This window comes from Camelina sativa, chromosome 2, assembly GCF_030686135.1.
Source record: "Camelina sativa cultivar CO46 ecotype springtype chromosome 2, ASM3068613v1".
In the NCBI taxonomy this organism is placed as follows: domain Eukaryota; kingdom Viridiplantae; phylum Streptophyta; class Magnoliopsida; order Brassicales; family Brassicaceae; genus Camelina; species Camelina sativa.
This window is the reverse complement of record NC_141881.1, coordinates 27199125-27222703: the sequence shown is the minus strand read 5'-3', so window position 1 is coordinate 27222703 and position 23579 is coordinate 27199125. Positions and strand designations below refer to the sequence as shown.

The following is a 23579-nucleotide window of genomic DNA, read 5'->3' as shown; positions in this document are numbered from 1 at the left end:
TAGATAGACAAAATAGAGATATGTATGAAAGAACAAATGTGGGTGAGTTTGGTTAGATGGAGGATGAGGTTAATTACTTAACCCTAAATACGGTTGAGCCACCATATCACCTAAGCCCTTTTGACCTGTAAAATCTTGTTTCTTGATCTTTCCATTTTTACAGTCAATATATTGTATGTGTTTTGCTATTAATATATTTAGTCGCTCTAAGCTCCAATCATATTTTAGTAGAAGCAACTCTTTCCTCTTCCGGTAAGTTCCCTTGAAAGGCTACATATCCTTCAACCTAATAAGTAAATACAACATCGCATCAATTTTCTCCATTTCTTTCATTGTTCTCAAACACATATATATTACACACACAAAAAAAAAAAAAAAAAAAACATAACAAACATCAAGACAAAAAGCTTTCGAGACTAATGAAGATACCGAGACGATTTTGCTTCTGCGTGCTAACGCTCTTTGTGGTTGTACTTCTATCGCCGACGACCACCGTTCAGGCCATGATCCGACATTACAAATTCAATGTGAGTCTCTCCTCGCCATATGTGCGTATGCATACATGTAAAAAAATGTCTCTTACGTAAGAGTGTCTTAGTTAGAGTGTCTTAAAAGCCTAGAGTTTCTTAGTTATGCAAAAAAAAAGTTTTTTACGTACATCCGCTGATAAGTGATAATCTAATCCATCGGTACGGTTGATATGCATAACGATTCATGCATGAAAAGTATCATGTAGTATGTACTGAGCGTTGGATTGAAATGTGTGTCCACTAGGTGGTGATGACGAACACCACGAAGCTGTGCTCGTCGAAGCCTATCGTCACCGTCAATGGAAAGTTTCCGGGCCCCACAATTGTTGCTAGAGAAGACGACACTATATTGATCAAAGTAGTGAATCACGTGAAGTACAACGTCTCCATCCACTGGTGAGCAACCTCAAACAAACCCGTTTTAGGATATTAATTAAAGTAGTCCCTTTCTTTGATTATCTTTAACAATGTTTAAACCCAGCAACTAACTAACAATAACGGTTTAGGCACGGCATCAGACAATTGAGGACAGGTTGGGCAGATGGACCGGCTTACATAACACAATGTCCTATCCAACCGGGACAGAATTATATCCACAATTTTACATTGACGGGTCAACGAGGAACCCTATGGTGGCATGCTCACATCTTGTGGCTTCGTGCCACGGTGCACGGCGCCATTGTCATCTTGCCTAAGCTTGGTGTCCCATACCCTTTCCCCAAGCCATACAAAGAGAAAACCATTGTTCTTGGTGAGCGACTACCCAAAATCCAAAACACACTTTTCTTTAAAGGATTATCTCTACAATTATAGTTATTAATCTTTATAATATTTAGGTGAATGGTGGAAATCGGACGTGGAAGAACTTATAAACGAGGCTTCAAAAATTGGAACAGCTCCTAGTGCTTCTGATGCACATACCATCAATGGTCATTCAGGCTCCATCTCTAATTGTCCTTCCCAAAGTAATTATCTAGCTATGAATAATCCTAAATTTCATAAACACTTTTTTAATGAAGTAAGTCTATTTTCTATGTTTTACTTTTTTGTACTATCAAATTGTGACACAACAATGACACTATCACAAGCCACTAGGTTTACATGTTTTGGTGTTTTTCTTTCCTAGTTTATAATGGTCTTTTCACTTGTAGGTAGCTACGGTTTACCCGTGAGAGCAGGAAAGACATACATGTTACGGATCATCAACGCGGCGTTAAACGAAGAGCTCTTCTTTAAAATTGCTGGTCACGTACTAACCGTTGTGGAAGTTGATGCTGTTTACACCAAACCTTATAAAACTGACACAGTATACATCGCCCCGGGACAGACTACCAACGTTCTCTTAACAGCAAACGCAAACGCTGGTTCCAATTACATGATCGCCGCCACAACATTTACTGACGCTCACATCCCATACGACAACGTCACAGCCACCGCCACTCTCCACTACATCGGCCCCACCGCCACCGTTCCCACCTTCAAAAAAACCATTCTTGCATCACTTCCCCCGCAGAACGCAACATGGGTTGCGGCCAAATTCACTAAATCACTCAGGAGCTTAAACTCCCGCGAGTATCCGGCTAGGGTTCCAACCACCGTGGACCGTTCCTTGTTCTTCACGGTAGGTCTTGGCGCAAATCCATGCCCCAGCTGCAGCAACGGTATTCGCTTAGTGGCCGGAATAAACAACGTAACGTTTACCATGCCTAAGACCGCTTTACTCCAAGCCCATTTCTTTAACATTTCCGGTGTATTTACCGACGATTTCCCGGCTAAACCTTCGAACCCGTACGATTACACGGCACCGGTAAAGCTAGGCGTTAATGCCGCGACGATGAAAGGCACAAGGCTTTACAGGCTACCGTACAACGCGACGGTGCAAATAGTTCTACAGAATACAGCCATGATCTTGTCGGATAACCATCCATTTCATCTTCATGGGTTTAACTTCTTCGAAGTCGGTAGAGGTTTGGGGAACTTTAACCCGGAAAAAGATCCGAAAATGTTCAATTTGGTGGATCCGGTTGAAAGAAACACCGTTGGAGTTCCAGCCGGTGGTTGGACTGCCATTAGATTTATCGCCGACAATCCAGGTAAATAAAACTCACTTTTAAAAAATAATGCCTATAAAGCTATTGCCTATCTATTAGTGTAGCTATTTTTTTAATGGGGATTGGTTCTTCTTTTCGTTGTTACATAAAAAAGCTGTCATACTTTAGTTTTTTTTTTGCTTTTTTTTTTCAATCACGAATTGGTTTTTAGTATTTATATTCTTGTAGCGAATTATTTAATATTCGGTCCAACTTGCTAAAGTATTGTTTTTGTGGTAATTGATTTGTTTATTTTTTGTTACAAATGAAGGAGTATGGTTCATGCATTGTCACTTGGAATTACATACAACTTGGGGATTAAAGATGGCATTCGTCGTCGACAATGGTCACGGTCCTGACCAGTCATTGCTTCCTCCACCGGTTGATCTTCCCAAATGTTAGGATATGTTTTTATTAATTTGTATCATTTTTTTTTGTGGGATTTATATTTAGTTACTTTTGGGGAAATGAATGCTGGTTTTAGTGGATGACTTCTAATAATTTATTTATTTTGCATGAAATAAAATAAAACAGAGAGAATATTTAATGACATATTTTTAATTGAACTATGGTTGATGATTTTGAGAGTGTGAGATAAGAGGGCGTCATACGTATTCAAAACGTAAAATATACTATATGTAAACCATTTAATTGGATACTTACACATTTGTTTGTTCATGTATAAACAAATACTTACCTGTACATGTACATATTATTCAGCTATACTGGAATCACAATTTCCATGAAATTTAACCATAGTTTATATATCATGAGAAAAAAAAAACAAATTAAAATTGTCAGGGAATTGATTCCAAAAGATCTGTGGCTGTTTCATCCATTACGCAAGACGTTTTGTCCCTTGGTGCACCAAAACCTCAGTTTGATTTTAATTTCTGTTTAAACAGATTTCTGACTTATTCCCTGTCTGAAATAAAATAATATCAATGTTAGAGCATCTAAATGAATTTAAGAGTATTTAATTTTGCGAATACTTCTATTAATGGGAAAAAATTGTTTGGAGAATATTAGTTGTACCAAAAATGGCAAAAGCTACTATTCAATTATTGGCATGCCTCTCCAACATTTAGGCCTTCCCCTGCATATACCTCCTTGAAAGTCCAAAGGGGCACTTATAAGAATCCCAAAATCAAAAAATAATTTAATTGTTTAATACTCTAAGGATGTCAACATCCTGTTCAATAGAAACTTGATTAAATCATTATTTATGGGCCAAAATAAACATGCATAAATTACAAATTCTGACCAATGATCACTTTTTTTTTGGCGATCTTGAAATCACACCTCATACATAGAAATTATTTAACAGTTCTTTTTTTTGGGTTAAAGAATAAAATTTTTGCAGATTTTCATATTTGAAACATGTGCGAAAGATTGTAGATTTTAGATTTATTTTTTAGTCTTATGATCACCTTTAACTCCTCTTTAATTGATATGACAATATGACATAAATGATTTAAAAGTGCTAGGTCAATCAATTTTTTTGTTCAATTGACTAATTCCAAAGAATTGTACTTTGTAAATTATATAATTAGTAGAGTCAAATGTATTGAACAAAAAAAAATCAAAAGGTAACGTATTTGAAAAACTTCTAATTAAGTTAATACACTAAAAAAAAAAACATAATTGAAAAGCCCGTAACTATCACTGGAGATGTACACTGTGACATATATATGATTGGGGGACAAAAGTTTTTCTCTAATAGTATATGATCAAGGTCAATTTTGAACATTTTGAACTGGATTAAGGTGATATAATCTATTCTCTAAGTACGGTATGGTACCATTACCAGCCACGTAACACAAGCTTACCGGCTTAATAAACAAAATCTCATTTGACTACAATGTAATTATTTAGTGCTCTTCCTAAAACACTGTAATTAGGACGTATATAATATATATCTAATCTATGCAGTGATCCGTGAAATGAGGAATGTTATGTCGTACTAATAAACTCGGTAATGGATTTCTTTGACATGTTCCAAGATTCTTCATAAAAATATATCCGATTTTTAAAACCAAATCATTGTGTACAGAGAAGTAAGTTTGATCTATAACTTCTTCGTACATTCATAAATCGGTTTGGTGAAGTGAAAACATTATTGGATTCAATCGTAATGTTACGTACTGGTTGGTATGATTATCGTAGCTTTCATACGGTGATTTTGGTGTGTTTGTTGTAATTTTGTAGTTTTTATCTCGTTCTTGATTTGATTACTAACCAGTACGTAACAACAACCTCCATAGAATCTCTCGGCTGCCAAACATGCTACGAAGTACGAACGTTACCAAAACGAACCAATTGGGAGCCATCGAAGATCTCACGTGTCGACTCCTCCTCATTAAAAACACAATGAACAGATCTAACGTACAGAAGTCAGACACGTGAACGAATTATAATGGAGAAGACAGATTCCTCGAGATCTTAAAAAAAACAAGAGAAAAAAAAATAAAAAAAAGGTGGAGAGACGGACCAATGATAATGCAAAACGCGCATCTCACGTGGACCCCTTTTGTACAACTTGGCCATGTAAGTTACCGCTGATCTCGACCGTTCATTTGGCGGCTCCTTTTTTCCCGATCTGACACATAAAATCCCCAAATTGATTAAATAATTAAATAAAATACTACTATATGAACTGTACGTAATCAGTGAAAGAAAAATAAATAAAAGTAAACAGCAGAATCAGTAACGTATATGTTTTTTTTTCTTCTTATTATAAATATAGAGTATCTTTTTACTTTAATTAAAATGTTGAAAATTTTGTTATTTTTTCTGAGAGGCATCGTACATTCCCAGAAAATGTCAACTTCGTCTATTTAAACAAATAATATAATTTTTGTTTTATCGGAATTATAATTATTTTTGTATTTCAAAATATTTTCAGAGTGTTCACCATCATTATTATTTTGTAATCATAGGGGTCACGGAATTTTTTCCTTCAATTCTTTTTTTTTTATACAAATATATGGAGTATATTTTTCATGTCTTCTGATCTTCTCGCATGACCAAACCAAATCAATTACACGGTAGTATCTTTTATAAGACTACACAAGCACTTCAAATTTCAAATTATTGTCAACTTAATCAATTTACATATAGTTCGAACTCTAAAATAGTTACACCATTTATACTAGTATCGTGATTCGTGAATATGTAAACAGACTTATTAATCATAATCAACTTATTACTTTTCCATTGAAAAATCTTAAATCTTTCAGATTCCAATTTAGTAGCCAAGTATAACTCAAAATCGAAACAACTTTAAAAGCAGAGTTTCTATAGCGTGATTAAGATTTTTAAAAAATGAAAAAGAAATATTCTGTTTTTTTAAAAAATAGTAAATACAATTAAACAATTTATATATAAAAAAAAATGGACCACATTTGGTAAATAGAGACGGTTGTGACCAATTTTTCAAGCGGTGCATAACATTTTTTTTTTTTTTTTTTTTTTTGTCAACAAAAGAAATCAGCTCAAACGAGCCAATTTGGTAGAAAAGAGTTTACAAACAAAACATGCTGCGGAAACAGTCGCGCTTGGCGTGCCAAAGAATCCGCACTTACATTCGCACTACAGAGAATTAAAGATAGGGAAAAGGATGAGAACTCCGCTTGATCTATCCTGATATCGTCGAGGTAGGGTGTGAAAGTCGGCCAGTCGGTAGGAGAAGACACCATCTTCACCAAATCAGAACAGTCCGTATAGAAAGCCACGTCCCGATAGTCATGTCCAATCATGCACCGCAAAGCCCAGATGAAAACTTCTACTTCAGCATGTAGGGGGGACAAACTGCGTCGGAAATTGGTTGCTCCTTTAATCGACCCTGAATCATCAGAGGAAGAGCAAACCCAACATGCACCTGCAAACGTGTCAGTCTCTTTCCAAGAGCCATCAACGAAACACCGATAACCTGTAAAAACAGTAGAAAGAGTACGCGGGGGCCCCCTTTGTCGAGAGGTAGGGACAAATAAAGAAATGGGAGTATCCTCATCCTCAACCTCCACCTGTGCCTGCACCCAAGCCTGCGCCTCTCCCTCCGCCAACCTAACTACATCCATTGGATCATCCATCACATCCTCAAAGACACGAGCATTTCGTGTTTTCCAAATATACCACATGAGCTACGGGAAAGCTGTAATATGAGCTGCCGGATTAGTAGAACCTAAAAAATGATCCACATTAGCGAACACCGACTCCGTCGGAAAGGAGACCGAACCAACAGACACCTGAGCTAGAGCCCAAACCTGTCGAGCCGGAGGACATTGAAAAATAGCGTGATTTGTTGTTTCCTCCTCGGCGCCACACCGGACACACACAGGGTCACATGAAATCTCGCGTCGACGCAAATTGGCCGAAACCGAGATATACCCTGTCAAGACCTGCCACATAAAATGTTTAATTTTCGGAGGGCAGTTCACTTTCCAAACGCCAGCCAGGAAAGGAGTAATCTCTGGACCCAAACGAGAGACCGTACGGAGTCGTGTGGTAGCAACGCGTTCCGTCTCCAGAGCCGGCCCAAAGGCCAAGCTCATGAAGCATGAGCTTGTGGCCTTATTTTATGCTGTGTATTTTATATACAACTTTCGGCTTTGTTTTCCAAAAAATGTGTTTAGTCTAGTGACATTTATCTATGTTAGTTGGAATGAGTGCATAGGTTCGAGTTTTACTATTAGCAAAATAGCCCTTTTATTTTAATTTGATTGTGGTCTTTATTAACTTAGACACGACTCTGTCCGTCTCATACCCAGACTTAACTGTATACTTCCCTGATTTGGTAAAGTGCCAACCGAGAGAATCATTGTGTGCATAACAATTTCATTTATAAAAAATCATAATTTTTAACGATCTGTTATCACTTAAGTGTGTGTATAAAACAACTAAATTGATCAAACTTTCATTTGAATTTACCCAATAAAAACAAGTAAGTGGAAACAATTAGTGTTAAATGAATAAATGTGTGTTTGACCAAAAAAAAAAAAAAAAAAATGTGTATGAAGTGTTATTAACTATCAAGCAGGGAATATAACTATGTAAGGTGAAAAAAAAAGTAGAAAGGAGTAAAAATGAGAATAAAATCTTATTTTCTGTAACAAGAAAAAAAAAACAGTATCACCTAAAAATTTAGCTTCTCATTTCTCAAGAACAGAACTATAAAGAGCACAAATCATCATCGCCTCTTTTCTCTGCCTACTTCTCTCTTCATCTTTTTTTTTTTTTAACTCGAGAAAAGTTGAGAATTTGGTCTCTGGTTTTAGTTTTCTTTCCATTTATGGGTTCATTTGCTTCTGCTTGCACGTTATATTTTTCCTAATTGGGTAAGCTCCAAGGTAGCTTCGTCCATATTAATTTTTTTTTTTTTCATTTTCGGTAGCCATATGTTTATTTTCCCGAGAAATTTTATCCACAGCCCAGATCTTTTTAACTCCGAGTCTCTCTGATACTTACATACCACTCATGCTTTGTTAGCTCCACCAAATCTGGAAAACCAATAGATTCGTTTTATTTCTTCTGCAAAAATCTCAGAGCTACCCAAATAAAATTCTCTCTTTTTTCTTTTGACTCACTATACACAGATCTCGACTAGATTTTTTTTCACTCTAAAATTCTTTTTTTTTTTTAAAAACTTTTCAAGATTCCTTGAAGTGGGTCTAAACTCTCAAGCAATGCTTCAAATAAATTCTTATGATTTCTTCTCTAAACAAAATAAAAATGAAGTATCATTTGATATTGTTTTTTGTGTTCTTCCTTTGATTCTCTTATCTCTTCCTTCCTATCAATAAACCCCAAAAACTTTTTTTTTTTAATATTCTTGGGATCTTATTGATCCCAAACTCCGTAAATCCGTTGACCTTTGTCGGTATGATTTGTTCTTACATATCTTAAAAAAAAAAAAAAAAAAAAAAAAAAACAGAGCTAGGTTTATAGTTTTCGGACATGGAGGTTCTGAGACCGACGACGTCACACGTGTCAGGTGGGAACTGGCTCATGGAAGAGACAAAGAGCAACGCCGGTGGGGAAGGTTGCACGTGGACGGCGGCGGAGAACAAAGCATTCGAGAATGCTTTGGCGGTTTACGACGACAACACTCCTGATAGGTGGCAGAAGGTGGCGGCGGTGATTCCTGGGAAGACCGTGAGTGACGTCATCAGACAGTACAACGATCTGGAAGCTGATGTCAGCAGCATCGAGGCCGGTTTAATCCCGGTCCCTGGTTACATCACCTCGCCTTTCACTCTGGATTGGGCCGGCGGTGGTGGTAGTGGCGGGTGCAACGGGTTCAAACCGGGTCATTCTGTTTGTAATAAACGGTCTCAGGCCGGTAGATCGCCGGAGCTGGAGAGGAAGAAAGGCGTTCCTTGGACGGAGGAAGAACACAAGTAAGTCTTTTATACCGGAATGGTAGAAATTAATTAAATCAGCTCAGTAGTGAAATTGGCATAAATCTTGATAACTAATCGTCAAAAGCGGTGAAACAGTTCATAAATCGTGATATCAATTAAATAAAAATATTCGGAAAAAGATCCAATATTTACATTACTATAGTGATTAAGAATGACAATTTGATAGTATAATATTCTGTAGTATATACACTTTATCTAAAATATCTTTGATTAGATATTTGTCACAATCTGTCTTAATTGGTTCCAAGAAATGCATGCATAGTCATAGTATGATTCACGATTATGCAACACACTGTTTGGTTGTAAAATCTTGCCTAATCACATATATAACAAATCATACCTAGATTGAACAGTGATTCAGTATTTACGTTTTCATATTGATTTGTGATGTATATTTGATTCAATATTTGTCACAATTTAGGCTATTTCTAATGGGTTTAAAGAAATACGGGAAAGGAGATTGGAGAAACATATCTCGGAACTTTGTGATAACGCGAACGCCAACTCAAGTCGCTAGCCACGCCCAAAAGTACTTTATCCGGCAACTTTCCGGGGGCAAGGACAAAAGGCGAGCAAGCATTCACGACATAACCACCGTGAATCTCGAAGATGAAGCTTCTCTGGAGAGCAGTAAGAGCTCAATTGTTGTAGGAGAGCAGCGTTCAAGGTTTACCGCGTTTCCGTGGAATCAAACGGACAACAATGGAACGCATGCGGATGCTTTCAACATAACGATTGGAAACGCTATTAGTGGCGTTCACTCATATGGCCAGGTTATGATTGGAGGATTTAACAATGCAGCAGATTCTTGCTATGACGCGCAAAACACAATGTTTCAACTATAGCTAATGGAGATCCATCTCTAATTAAACGGTGTAAGTGAAATTCTTAATTTTTCATATGGACGAAACAATCGTAATTGGCAATTGTAAAATAAACGTCCATTGTTTTAATTTCAATATCGAAATAGTTAATGGAAAGTCTCGTGACAGAGTTAAATTGTTACTCGTTTTTTTCCTTCTTTTTTTGACCCAGCTACATCGTTCATGTTTTATTTATGTTTCAAATGTTTGCAAAGTTGCAAAATAACCAGTGGGTGTGACAAAATGAAAAATCGGTGTGGTTAAAATGTTGATTGACAAATTTAGCCAAATTGAAACGAAGTGTGATTCTCGAGTTTTACCAGCTTCTATTATATGCGTAACATTATTCCAACTACACATCAACTTTACTTCTGGACCACCAATATAAAATGGGCTCTTTCTCAGCTTCACACACATGACATCCCATACACACACTGACAGAAGGTCATCGACTCATCGTTGTAAGCTTCATGAACCGGCTTGAAGAGTTAACCTAACAAAACATCAACATATGTGCGATACTGTTACTGTACAATATAGACAAACCGTACCGAATTATCAGATTTTGGAAGTGCTTTAATAAATCCTAAACAGTGCTAAATTTTGCCAATGATGGTTATGAAAATATATAGTATCATTATCGTATATATAGTGAGTATCACACACATGATAAAAAAATTATTCTGAAAAAAAAAATTATGTTATACAAGTTGCAGCGAAAAGGTTCAAAAAGACACAAACTTGGCCATCTCTAACTAATATCCAATTTTTGTCGTTTACTGTTTGCATAACGTATAGATCATAATATGGCATTATTCATTGTTCGTCTCAATCAACCAAACTATGCTTTCAACAACCACTTGAAGTTATAACACAACGGACAATGTATGAGAACAATGCAATTAATTACGATATTGTAGACTTTTTATTTCCTCGACATTATGCTAGTCCATAATAGACACTAATATCTTATTGTTTTCTTTTTTCTATATAACTAAAGAATTCCAGAATTCTGTCCACTAAAAAGTACAAGTCATTAGGCTACATATATTGGTCATACAATTGAGCTAGAGCAAAGAGCCAAAATAAGATTTATTTTATAGAAAAAAAATCTTAAAGAAAAATCACTCGATTGATATAATTTATAGTTGAATGGTTTGTATTAGTGTTGTTGATGTGTCCCTGCCTATATTCAACCCGACATATAGAAAAATACAAAAAAATATCTAATTTTGTTCTTAGATTTTGTTTATATGACAGATGGTAGATGGCCATATATATAAAAATCAAAATTTGTAAAAAAGACAGTGATAATAATAAGTGGTATAATAGTCTATTGAGTGTGTTTAAGGAAAAGTATACTACCTATTACCTAAAAACCAAAACTTTATAGAATGTAAAAATGATGATGGTATGCCAAAAACAAAGTTGACAAAACCAAGCCATCATATACAACAAAACCAGCAGAAATAGAATAATAAATAAAACCCTAAAAACTAATTAACCTCCGTCATTCAAATCGGGTTCTTCCCTGAAAGATCCCAGTCTTCAACTTGATTTCCCGATAACCTCCAAGGAATATTGAACGGGACTTGATATCCCGCAAACGGGTTCACATTATAAGCTGCAGACCTCGGTACAACCGGTTCACGATTGTAATAAGGCTGTGCTTGCCTTTGCATCAACTGAGTACCATCGTTTCCCTTTGACATCATCAAGCCTTGATTTAACCCCAAGTTGGTCCAGTTCTCCGTGAGATTCGGGTCCATTTGAATCTGATCATCATGAGGTGGGATGAACGAGTAACACATATTGTTATAATTATTAGGGAAGCCTTGAAACTGTGGCTGCTCAGAAAAATACTGTTGCATGTAATGTTGATCCATTACACTCTGCGGGATTTGTGTGTCCATGGCTTGATGATGAACCCTAAACATACTAGGTTCCTGTCTCGCCACAGCTTCGTGTAACTTGCTATCCACGGCACAGAATATCGCACGTAGCTGATCTCGAGAACACTTGTCTAGCTTCTGGTCCCAGTTACAATACTTCTCACTCTTAGGGACCTTTTTATTAGTCTCCATCTCCTTCGCTTTCCCTAAATCGTTAACGAAAGTTTCCACGTGGTTTTCTTTCTTGCAGCTGTTCGACACTGTGTCTTTGTACTTACGTATGATGTCTCTGACTTTGGTCTCGTCCCTCGGCCATATCTCTGGCTCGGAAATCACCTCATCCGTTGCCTTAGTGGGACCATAGACGATGAGACATGTCTTGACACCGCAGAGAGTTGAGAATTCGGTTGCCTTCTTGTAAAGACTAGCTTTCCTCTTCTTGTAAGTTGTTATCCTTGTCTTATCGTTCGTTATCCTTTGTAGGTTCACTTTCTCCTTAGTCATCATTTGCAACCTATGAAATTATTGTTAATACAAATAAAATATAAACATAAGTCTATTTTCGTCAAAAACGGCATACAAATATATTGAACTGATATGTTTTATATATGAATAATCGTTTATGTTTATAGGCGTTTAGGTTTTTCAAGCTAGTATTTTTTCTCTAAGCCAAAACAAAGATTTGAATAATCGTTTACGTTTATAAGCGTTTTGTGAATATATAACATATATACATCTAGTGTATAAAAACTCAACTTTTGATCAAACGTAACTAGGCGTTTATGTTTTTCTCTAAGCAACTTTAACCCAACACGATCACAAACCATACGATTGTACAACTCTTTTTATGAAATCCACTAACAAATAAATCAGAAACAAAGCCAAGAGTAGGAATTCGAGAAGTAGGAGCTAATATAATTTTCGACACACCCTAAAACGAAATCAATCTAGCAAAAAGAAACCTTAAGAAAAATCCCATACGAGAACGAATAGACAATGGAACATGAAAAACCTTAGAACCAAAAGCAGAACTGATGAACAAATGTATAAACTGTTTATGCATAAAAAGAAAGAAAGAAAAAGAATACTTACTTGAATATCAAAGCAAAGTTTCAATGAATTTTCTTTATGCGCAAACCATTTATTGGAGCTTCTGTCGGAATATGGGTGAAATCAAGCTAATATATATGCGGGATTATAGATATTGAGTTGTGATTTAGTTTGTGTTTAAGGAAAGAATTCAAAGATCACGAGATATATTCTTTAAATGAATATGAGTGTTTAGGAAAGAAGAATTAAAACTGGAATATTTAGTTTGTCAAAATGGAAAATATACTAATTTGAAGATGCTACGCAAGAAAGAGAAAAAAGTTAAACACAGATACATTTAATCTTTTTTTCCTTTTCAGTTTAGACGGTATAATATTTTTATCTAATGTATACTTTTTTGTTTTAAATGTTCATATCATCATCTTTGCCGGCAGCTATTCACCTCATCCTACTTCGAAGCCGACAGCTCTTAGAACCGTTGTGGACTGTACGATGCAAAATCGTCTTCGACGAAGGACCATTCTTCTACGTCTTTCCTTAATATTTCATTTTGTTTGTCTCATTCATCTGTTGTGAACCCAATTTTTTTTTATTTTGTAATGTGTTTTGCTAATATAATCTTAACATTAAACCAAAAGCTAAAAAAAAAGTACATCTCTATATATTACAAAAAAAAAAAGTTCCCTTTACAAGTTTTAATTAAACGAAAAAATTACATTAAATAAATGTTACAACAATTTGTTTCACTTGTTAGAAATCAATCAAATTTTAAAAAAGAATCTGTAACAAATTTTCATTGACAATGATGTATCTACCGTTAAGTTCCTTGTGGTGAATTATACCTTATGTGCAACTTTATTTATTTTCTTCGTGGTGATCCAGTAGTGTGTATCATCAATATGTTATTCTTCTGCAGAAATAATAATAAGCATTTGGTTATCAATATAAAGAACATGAAATAATTTCTAATTAACTATGATTTATCTATAGAATCTCTATTTTTGAATTAGGAATAACCTAAGACTATGTTATCGTTTTTTGTTGTTTGGATTTCCCCATTCACTTTCTGATATTCCTCATCGTCGTTTTCTTGAGCCACTATACCAATGTTATGGTACAATGATTCTAAATTAAGCTCTATCTTCTTTTCCATAACTTGTTGATAGAGTTTTTGGTTATCCTCATTATTATTTTCACTAGCAGCTAAGTCGTTGGCTACTGTACCAAATTCCTCTTTATTAATATCTTGAGAGACAATGTTTGCATGAACGATAACATCTTCTTGCTCTAGTTGTTGGGCGATTTCCAACGCTCTTGGTGATATCCCTTGGGAAGAAATAGAATGTGTACCACACTATTCAATAGATAAAAAAGACACAATTACTACAAACAGAGAAGGAGCTAATACGATCTTAGTATATGGTTCTAGATAATTATGTAACATCACATAATCAAAGATGATTAGAATAGAAGGTGAACCTGTTGAGTCCATAGTTGTGAATCTTGAGAGTTTTGAGTGCCGCCTGAAACTTCTAACTCTTTCAATAACTCAAATTTTTCTCCTTTCGTGGAGATCTCATGATTAGTTGACTTATCTAGTGGTGTTTTATTGCTATCTTGGTCCTGCAGAAGTATCACATCACTAACACTTTCTGAAGTTTCATAGTCTTTAATCAGTTGTGTATGAGGATGGCTTGAAGATACTTCCAAGACATTATGAGTTTTCACTTCCTCTATTGGTGTTACTTTCTCATCAATACTTTTGATTAGTTCTTGATCATTTTCTCCCATTGCCTCATTTTCTAGTAACTCTGTAAGAACATACCCTGGAGAACTCTTCAAATCACTTTGACATACTTCATTTTCTTGTTGTTTTGTCATTTCCTCAACAAAATTGTTTAAGTTTGGTTCTTCTTCTTCTACATCTCTTTCAAATGATTCTATATAGGTTGTGTCCAAAGAAGCATCCAAGGAGCTCTTAGTTACCTCATGTTCTCCTTGAATGCTGCTATTCAATATTTCATCTTCCTGCTGATGATCAATGATATCTAATTCAATAACCTTAGGCGATACAGAAAGATCATCATTTACTACTTGTTGTATATCAACCAATTCTTCATCAATCAAATTCTTCATGGATGAATCACGAGTAATCAGAGGACTCTTATCACTTAGTTCTTCAGCCAAATAATTCATATTTTCCGAGTTGTCCCCATCTATTGAGTCTAAGATTATTTCAGGTTCTTCTGTTATAGAAGATAATGACGCACTTGTATGAAACAACATGCCTTCAAGTTTCACAGATCTTGTAGGCTTGGACACATCACTAGAACTAGAAGGTTTATGCTCAAGAATGTCTTCAGTGTGGCTTCTTCTATCTAACAAGGACATATTATCACATGTTATTAGGTTTTCATCAACCACACAATTTTGATCTAGCTTGGTCTCAAGTTTAGTCTCTGCAGATTCATTATTCTCCTCTTTTGAACCTATTCCACTTCTTGATTCATATTGGTGAGAGATCCTCTTACGCGATTCTTCATCACGAACGATTTCTCTATCAATATTTGTATCATATATGTAAGATTCTCCGCCATTTGACCAATCATCAAGCCAATCAACTGTTGTAGGAGGTGAGCCTATCTCTGAGACCTCAACTTGCATATCTGAGGCAACTGAAAATGTTCGACTATGCGAATTTCCGCATTTACGAGTGTAAAACATATTGTGATCTTCTAGTCTTGGCGCTACTAAACCTCTTGGCAATGTTGTGGGAATACTATTTTTTGTTTGATTCACAAGATAACCGGGATAATTATCCATGGATTGGCATATAGCTTCCCTAAGCTCTGCTTTGTTCAAACGGTTGAGTTCTGACTCACTTTCTTCCGAACAACTTGAATCATCATCATCTTCTTCTTTATTTGAATCGGTCTCATCATTCATCTCTACTTCTCCTTCTCTGGTTTTTTCACTCTCAACACTTTTATCATCTTTCTCTATTGTAGCTTCTTTGCCATTACAGGGGAGCAAATGTTCAGTATGATCCATATACTCATTATCCAAATCTGTAGACAACAAAAAATCATCATAAATTCACATAGTATATTCAAGCAAGGATTTTAATAGTCAAAATAATCTTTGACATATATACCTAAAAATTTCCTAGTAGTTGAAATGTCTGAAGAAGAAGCTGGGCTGTTCAAACACTGAGCATGTTCTGGAGAAAAATGAGCAAAGCGACAGAAGCTCTCATGACGAGAAAAGAACATATCTTTGTGGTTATTAAACAATGAAAACTCTTGATCAAAGCTATCTCCAGTAAGATTAGGTCTTTCCTCTTGAGGATCATAAGGAATATCAAAAGGGTTTCTCCCTTGTAACATCACAGAAGGCGCAGAGCCTGGAATTTGTAATCCCCTAGCATCAGAAGAATTATTTCCATATCTTTCAAGTGAGTTCCTCAAAACCGTAATTTGAAGGTGGTTGTTCTTCTGTCTAGGACTAGTTGTTTCTTCAGCTTGAAGCTTACTTCTTTGATCTAAAGCAAGTCTAAAGAGCCGCCTTGCTCTTCTTCTAGCGATTAGCGACTCTAGTCTCTTATTTCTCTCAATCTCTGAAATCCCATGTTCGTTAACATTACTTATCTCTTCTTTACCATTTGATGATTCTTCATATTTGATTTCACAGCTGCAAACCATTGGTTCTTCAACATTAAGATCACAAGATTCTTCTTCCTCTCCACGAATAGCCTTATTCTCATTATCTTCTTTTACTAGATTGGTTTCTATAGCTTTGGGAGACTCTTCGAATTGAGGGGTACGACCAAGAAGGTCATTGTAAAGAGAAGTCAAGATAACTTTGTCTTTCTCTTCCTCGCTTGTTTGTGAATCCCATTCTTCAACTTTCATTCTAGCATTTCGTCTAACACTTCGTTGTTGTTTTAAATGACATCTCTTTTCTCCTTTACAACTTTTTGACTCCGAAGACGAATACAAACTTGAAAATCTCAATCCTAACCTTTCGCGGGCATACACTAGAGCACATGCAAGAACCGGTGACGAGTAGATCAAGAAGAACAAGAGAGAAGGCAGGAATATGTATAGCACGAGTAAAAACATTGAAACCCCTGACAAAATCGGATGATTCCTCATGAATTTGATGCTCATGCTCATTGAATATCCAAGAATTTTCCATAATATCTCTATGGTTTCTTTCGCGTCAATGCCCATTTTTCATATAATCAAAAGATGAAAGTGATATGAAAAACAAAATTTTCCAGAGATTTAGCAAAGAATTTGACATCAAGCCGAAGAAAAACTGATAAATGGAGTTTCTAATTTTAGATAGTATCGTTTGGAGATCCTTTGTTTCAGGATATTTAAGTTTGCTAAATTTTGTTATTTTACATTCTTGTTTATTTGATAGAAGAGATCATCAAAACGACAAAACAGAAAATGAGTTTTTTTATGTTTAACACAAACCTAATATTCTGGTAATTAAGTTAATTACAGAATTTAGAAAAAAGGTGGGAAAAAATTTATACCATTATGAAACTAATTATGTCTACAAGCCAAGCTAGCACAAAAAAAATTATGGTTCCAATTAGTAACCAGTTTTTAGAAAAGAAACAGAAAGAAATGTGTTGTTCCTACTTGTTCCTTATTTTTGTTACCACTTATTAGTAAAATATTATATTTTCCAAATTCTGAAACATAGAACCACAATATTCTTATGCGTTCCTTTTTTTTTTGAAATCGCAGGATAAATTTGTTTCTCTCCAAATTTGATGTGAAACAAACAGAAAAATAAATTAATTATTATTTTAAAAAATAATTCATGCAAAAATCTAATAAATTGTAAAAAGAAAAAAATTTGATGATATTAAAAAATTATTTTTATTTTTCTTTTAATATTTTTTTTATGTTATTGTTTGTTCTATTTTTTTTTGTTACCTTTTACCATATCATTTGTTCTATTTTTTCTCTGTACTCATTCCTCTTCATTCCTTTTATAATTATGTTTTCTTTTTTTATTAGTTCCTTTTTATTTTTCAATGGGTTACCAGTAGCCAGTAGGAGCCTAGGTTACATTTTTTATTTAGACGAAAAAAAAAAGATTACAGTGTTGTAAACACAAACTTTTATGTGTGTTTGTGACAATTATATTCAGAAATTTTAAATTAATGATATCCATGAAACTAGAAATGATTATCTTTTGGCCCATTCTGAGAGCCCTAGAAGCCAAAAATAAATCAGATTGGTGGCCCATATCCATCGTTAAAAACCTGTGGTCAGGAAAAAAAACCTGAATATCTCATTAACCACTATATTTTCTCCACGTCACGTAAACACCGTTACTTACTATACTTCTCACAACACTGGATTCTAACCTTCAGATAATCTTTCTTACAAAACCGAACTCCGGCGTTATCAACGGTGGAGATATCTCTCTTACTTAAATCCAACGGTTAAAATTCGAAATCGTTGTTCCCAGTAAACCTCGTGTTTCTGTAGTGAACCAAAAAAAAGAAGATTAGATTAAAACACAACTGTGTTTCAATGTCTTCCTTTTGATTTCCTCAATTTCTAGGGTTCCAAAAAGATAATAATAATGTCTACAATCGAATTGCTAAGTTCAGGAATCCAAGATAGGTTTCGATTCTCAACTTGTTGTAGTACAAGTAGTTTACTGTATTTGCATGCTTCGAGCTTTTTCCGAGATCGGTCTTTAGGGTTTCGTCAGAATCCGTATCGATTTGTTTCCAATTCAATTCAGCTTCTTCCTCAATCAGTTTCTGGGTCGAGAAAACATGAAAGGTTCAATCTTTGGCAAGGGTTTCCGAGGAAGAAGAGTAGTATTGGTAGTAGAACGATTGTGAATTGTCAAGAAGGTGATCAGAAAGCTAGCTCGAATGAGAGGAGAAGTGGGGAGGGAGAAGGGAAGAGGAATTCGAATTCTTCGAAGCAGAAAGGAGGAGGAGGGAAGCAAGGTAAGAATGGGATGTGGTGGTCTAAAGGGAAGAAATGGCAATGGGAACCGATCATTCAAGCACAGGAGATTGGTGTTTTGTTGTTACAATTGGGTATTGTTATGTTTGTGGTGAGATTGCTCAGGCCTGGGATCCCGCTACCTGGTTCGGAGCCTCGGACACAGACTACGTTTATGAGTGTGCCGTATAGTGATTTCTTGAGTAAGGTTAATAACAATGAGGTTCAGAAAGTGGAGGTGGATGGTGTTCATGTTTTGTTTAAGTTGAAAGATGATGGGAATTTGCAAGAGAGTGAAACTAGTACTAGTAGTAGTAAGATGTCTGAGTCGTCTGAGGCTGTGCTTAGAAGTGTGACTCCGACTAAAAGGGTTGTGTATTCCACCACTAGGCCGAGAGATATCAAGACACCGTATGAGAAAATGCTCGAGAATAATGTTGAATTCGGGTCGCCGGATAAGCGCTCTGGTGGCTTTTTCAACTCTGGATTGGTAAGGACATGGCATTGTAATGGTTTATTGGCAACTTTTCAAAAAGCTTAAATTGATAAAGGTTTCTTCTTTTGTTGTTTTTGTTGTTTCAGATAGTTCTGTTTTACATCGCAGTGCTTGCAGGACTTCTCCACCGGTTCCCTGTTAGCTTTTCTCAGGTTTGCACATTCATGATACCGTAATGTGGTTTTTTAAGTTAAGGTCATGTGCACTTCCCTTAAAAGCTATGAGGTATACACAGAGTACAACGGGACAGCTGAGGACACGCAAGTCTGGTGGTCCTGGTGGGGGAAAAGTTTCTACTGAAGGTGAAACAATCACATTTGCAGATGTTGCTGGTGTTGATGAAGCAAAGGAAGAGCTAGAAGAGATTGTGGTAGGTTTATCTGTCCCTAAAAGATGCTGCACTTTGTTGAAATGATTGTCAAATCTTTCTGTTACAGCTATATTTTTGATAACCTTGTTAATTTCTCTTACGCTTGGCTTAATTAACTGTTGCAGGAATTTCTCAAGAATCCTGATAGGTATACCCGTTTAGGTGCTCGTCCCCCTCGTGGTGTCTTATTGGTAGGTTATATAATGCAGTTTGACCATTTCCTTTGTAGAGTTTATGCGCAATGTTTGGTTGTTATCTTTATGGCTTTATTTCCCTTTTTGGTAGGTCGGTCTTCCTGGAACAGGGAAAACCCTTCTTGCAAAAGCTGTTGCTGGGGAATCTGATGTCCCCTTCATAAGTTGCTCTGCAAGTGAATTTGTCGAGTTGTATGTTGGCATGGGTGCTTCACGAGTAAGGGATCTTTTTGCACGGGCCAAGAAGGAAGCTCCGTCAATTATATTTATAGATGAGGTGCGAATGCGTTATTACTGTTAAATTACATCCTGTACTTTGTAACTATGTAAATCTCAAAGAAAAACTCATCTGTTTTCTTTCACTTTTCAGATAGATGCTGTCGCAAAAAGCCGTGATGGTAAATTCAGAATGGTCAGCAATGATGAAAGGGAGCAAACTTTGAATCAGTTGCTCACTGTAAGTTTGTAATCATGTGGTTTTCATGCTAAAGTTCATGATCTTTGCATTATCCATTTATGTGTCGGAAACTGGTTTACAGGAGATGGATGGTTTTGACAGTAGCTCTGCAGTAATTGTTCTTGGAGCTACCAATCGAGCTGATGTCTTAGACTCCGCCCTGCGTCGGCCTGGGAGATTTGATCGTGTCGTTACCGTTAGTAAAATATCTTGCTTTGTTTACTTATAATGATCATGCAGTGTAGTATACTTTATCAACGCTATCTGACACTTTTTTTCAGGTGGAAGCACCTGACAAAGTTGGAAGAGAATCCATTTTGAAAGTGCATGTTTCAAAGAAAGAGCTTCCTTTGGGAGATGATGTCAACCTAGCTAGTATTGCTTCAATGACAACCGGTTTTACTGGGTAAAAATTTGTATTTTTATTCTTGACCCGACAGTTTCTTGCCTGCTTTTTTACTCTATATCTAGTCAACTTTTATGTTTGGTTTTATAGGGCAGACCTTGCAAACCTGGTTAATGAAGCTGCTTTGCTAGCCGGAAGGAAGAGCAAGATGACGGTTGAAAAAATTGACTTCATTCAGGCTGTTGAGCGATCTATAGCGGTACACTCCTATTCTTTCTGAATCTGTTGAACAGCTCTACAGAATTTGTTCTTTACATCGCATAGTTTCTTTCAGGGCATAGAGAAGAAGACAGCAAGGCTAAAAGGTAGTGAGAAAGCTGTGGTTGCAAGGCATGAAGCTGGACATGCTGTTGTTGGTACAGCTGTTGCAAGTCTTCTTCCTGGACAGTCTCGTGTTGAGGTAAAGCAATGAGAACCGCTTCTTGGAAAGGGCCTAATACTAATGTTTACATGTTTTTATAATGCTCTCTGCTAACCCTTGGTGTTTTTAGAAATTAAGCATATTACCAAGATCAGGAGGGGCATTGGGCTTTACATACATTCCTCCAACGCATGAAGACAGATATTTGCTTTTCATTGATGAGTTGCATGGCCGCTTGGTAACACTTCTTGGAGGTCGTGCAGCTGAAGAGGTTGTTTACTCGGGGCGTATATCAACAGGTGCACTTGATGATATCAGGAGAGCAACGGACATGGCCTATAAGGCAGTAGCTGAATATGGTCTCAACCAGAAAATAGGACCCGTCTCTGTATCTACACTTTCTTCTGGTGGCATTGATGACTCTGGGGGTTCACCATGGGGAAGAGATCAGGTAACTCTATCCTTCATTAAGCTCCTAGTTCTAGTTAATCTTGTTCAAAATGGAAACCAAACTTAACATGTCAGACTTAATTCACAGGGGCATCTAGTTGATCTTGTTCAAAGAGAGGTGACAAATTTGTTGCAATCTGCGCTGGAAGTTGCGTTGACTGTTGTTCGTGCTAATCCAGATGTATTAGAAGGTCTTGGTGCTCAACTGGAAGGTAAACACATTACACTACTGGAAACTAATACTGTCTTCACTGAAACAAAACATGGAACCAGTTTTGTGAAAAAAAACACGAGCTTTGTATCCTCATGTGACCAAGTAAAGTAGGACATAGCATGATATTGTCGTTGGAATCACTTGTTGATGGCCTTTTTTCATAATCTAGCTCTTGGAATAGTTGACTCTGTTTTGAAAACATGTACATGGTTTCAGATGAAGAGAAAGTAGAAGGTGAGGAGCTGCAGAAATGGTTAAATAGAGTAGTTCCCTCAGAGGAACTTTCTATGTTTATCAAAGGAAAACAAGCTGCTCTGCTTCCAGCAAAAGCTAGCTCCAGTTAACATCTACAAAGCCTCTTGTATCTCTCTAAGGGCAGGCTTGTGTAAGCATCTGATGATGACTCTGCCACAGAATTAAAAAGCTAGAAAGAATCTATCTACCTCTCTGGCGAGTCCTGGCCATCGATGACTTCGTATGTATAGAAAAAGAAAAAGCTTTTTTTTTTTACTTGGTATGAAACAGAGCATGTGTTGTAATATTTGCTACCTTTTTTCTGCAAAGTTATTGGCAATTGTATTATTGTTGTTCCACTTGTATATATAGAGACCATTTCTGTTAATATACAACTTCATATGGGAAAGATGAATCCATCATGTCCAAAATGCCATGAATGTATATCAGATATGATATAAGACGTGAGATTTCAAGAACATTTTGAAGCCTTTGTATATATTTATCATTATCAACTTAGAATTGGCAGCAGAGTACATAGATTATAGATTACACAAAGTTTATCTCATTTCTTGGCAAAGAGGCCACCGAAGCCGTCGTTCTTCTTCTGTGACACTGCCACTGAGTTTTTGTCGCCGGAAACGGTTTTCCGGCCAGAAACGGTGGTTCCTTGTTTCTCTTCAACCTTCTTGAGGAGAGGATCAGTCTCGTAAAACTGATCTTGCTTCGTTAAACTGCCGAGAACGAATTCGATGATACTCTTCTCTTCTTTCGTGCCTGGTGGTGGTGGTGGTTCCTTTGCCCCGCGTGGCGTATACTCTCACGGTGGCCGGAGCAAAGGACATTAGAATCAAAGAAGCCATTAATTCTTGTTGTCTTGTACTCTTGTGCTCTGTGTGTCTTCTCTTCAGCCGTTGGATCGGTGTGACATGCGCTCTCCACAAGTGTCTTATCCTTTTTTTCTATTTTTTTTTCTCTGACATGTGTATGTAATGTATGTATGCGTTGATTATGCTGATGAGTGATGATGATGAGATTATGAATAGCATGGAGAAGAATAGATTGATGGTATAATGATGAATGTGAACGTCCCACGTGCCGTTGCAACGAAGCAGGGCTTTGTTAAGAGCTGATGGATTTGTGTTGGTCTTACTCGTTGACCGTTGTTGTACAACGTAATTATTTAGTTTTTTTATTTACCATCGTAAAATATACTATTATTTAGAGTTATTAAGTTTCGAAAGAAGGAAACTGGTTTACCTTTTGGGATTGGGTGATCTGAAATTTTGACTAAAATATTTCATGGAAAAAAAAAAATTAGTTATTGATTAGTTTGTTTGTATTATAAGTTTTACAAAATAAGAATTATTAGTTAGGAGGTATATTCATTCAGTCAAACATTTCAAGTGCCTTTGTACAACATTGTGGACTATTTAACCCTAAAAATCCATTGAATTTAAGACCAAAACTCAGACTATGTTACTAACAATATGTATAACGCGACAAATAAAGATAATGAAAACTTGAATCCTATATATAGACAGACCATAGACTATAGAG

General features: G+C 36.2%; 4 protein-coding genes and 1 pseudogene across 5 annotated transcripts; 3 read left to right on the top strand and 2 right to left on the bottom strand.

The window, feature by feature from the left end:
* The first annotated feature begins 144 nt into the window (after nt 1–144).
* On the top strand, nt 145–3172 carry LOC104736149 (laccase-16). Its single transcript, XM_010456086.3, has 6 exons — nt 145–527; nt 775–926; nt 1037–1281; nt 1367–1495; nt 1682–2623; nt 2892–3172. Exons 1-6 carry the CDS (start codon nt 420–422, stop codon nt 3020–3022), a joined length of 1707 nt encoding a protein of 568 aa, XP_010454388.2. The 5' UTR covers nt 145–419; the 3' UTR covers nt 3023–3172.
* A 4593-nt stretch (nt 3173–7765) lies between these two features.
* LOC104756353 (transcription factor DIVARICATA) lies at nt 7766–10047 on the top strand. Its single transcript, XM_087471783.1, has 2 exons — nt 7766–9018; nt 9464–10047. The coding sequence occupies exons 1-2, from the start codon at nt 8576–8578 to the stop codon at nt 9885–9887; spliced, it is 867 nt and encodes a 288-aa protein (XP_087327909.1). The 5' UTR covers nt 7766–8575; the 3' UTR covers nt 9888–10047.
* Nucleotides 10048–11358: 1311 nt separating this feature from the next.
* Nucleotides 11359–12307, bottom strand: LOC104736140 (agamous-like MADS-box protein AGL82 pseudogene; annotated as a pseudogene).
* Nucleotides 12308–13486: 1179 nt separating this feature from the next.
* On the bottom strand, nt 13487–17236 carry LOC104736131 (uncharacterized). 2 transcript variants are annotated; one of them, XM_019231305.2, is made up of 4 exons: nt 16002–17236; nt 14327–15915; nt 13865–14201; nt 13487–13757 (listed from the first exon to the last, which is right to left on the bottom strand). In XM_019231305.2, the coding sequence occupies exons 1-4, from the start codon at nt 17077–17079 to the stop codon at nt 13750–13752; spliced, it is 3012 nt and encodes a 1003-aa protein (XP_019086850.2). In that variant the 5' UTR covers nt 17080–17236; the 3' UTR covers nt 13487–13749. The 2 variants fall into 2 exon arrangements, with proteins under 2 accessions (XP_019086850.2, XP_087327904.1); XM_087471778.1 differs by having other exon boundaries at nt 14072–14201; nt 16002–17135.
* A 969-nt stretch (nt 17237–18205) lies between these two features.
* Nucleotides 18206–22428, top strand: LOC104736120 (ATP-dependent zinc metalloprotease FTSH 9, chloroplastic). Its single transcript, XM_010456054.3, has 13 exons — nt 18206–19327; nt 19420–19485; nt 19569–19703; nt 19829–19894; nt 19989–20174; nt 20268–20354; nt 20437–20550; nt 20636–20760; nt 20851–20959; nt 21035–21160; nt 21252–21572; nt 21660–21783; nt 22002–22428. The coding sequence occupies exons 1-13, from the start codon at nt 18461–18463 to the stop codon at nt 22127–22129; spliced, it is 2454 nt and encodes an 817-aa protein (XP_010454356.1). The 5' UTR covers nt 18206–18460; the 3' UTR covers nt 22130–22428.
* Nucleotides 22429–23579: the final 1151 nt, after the last annotated feature.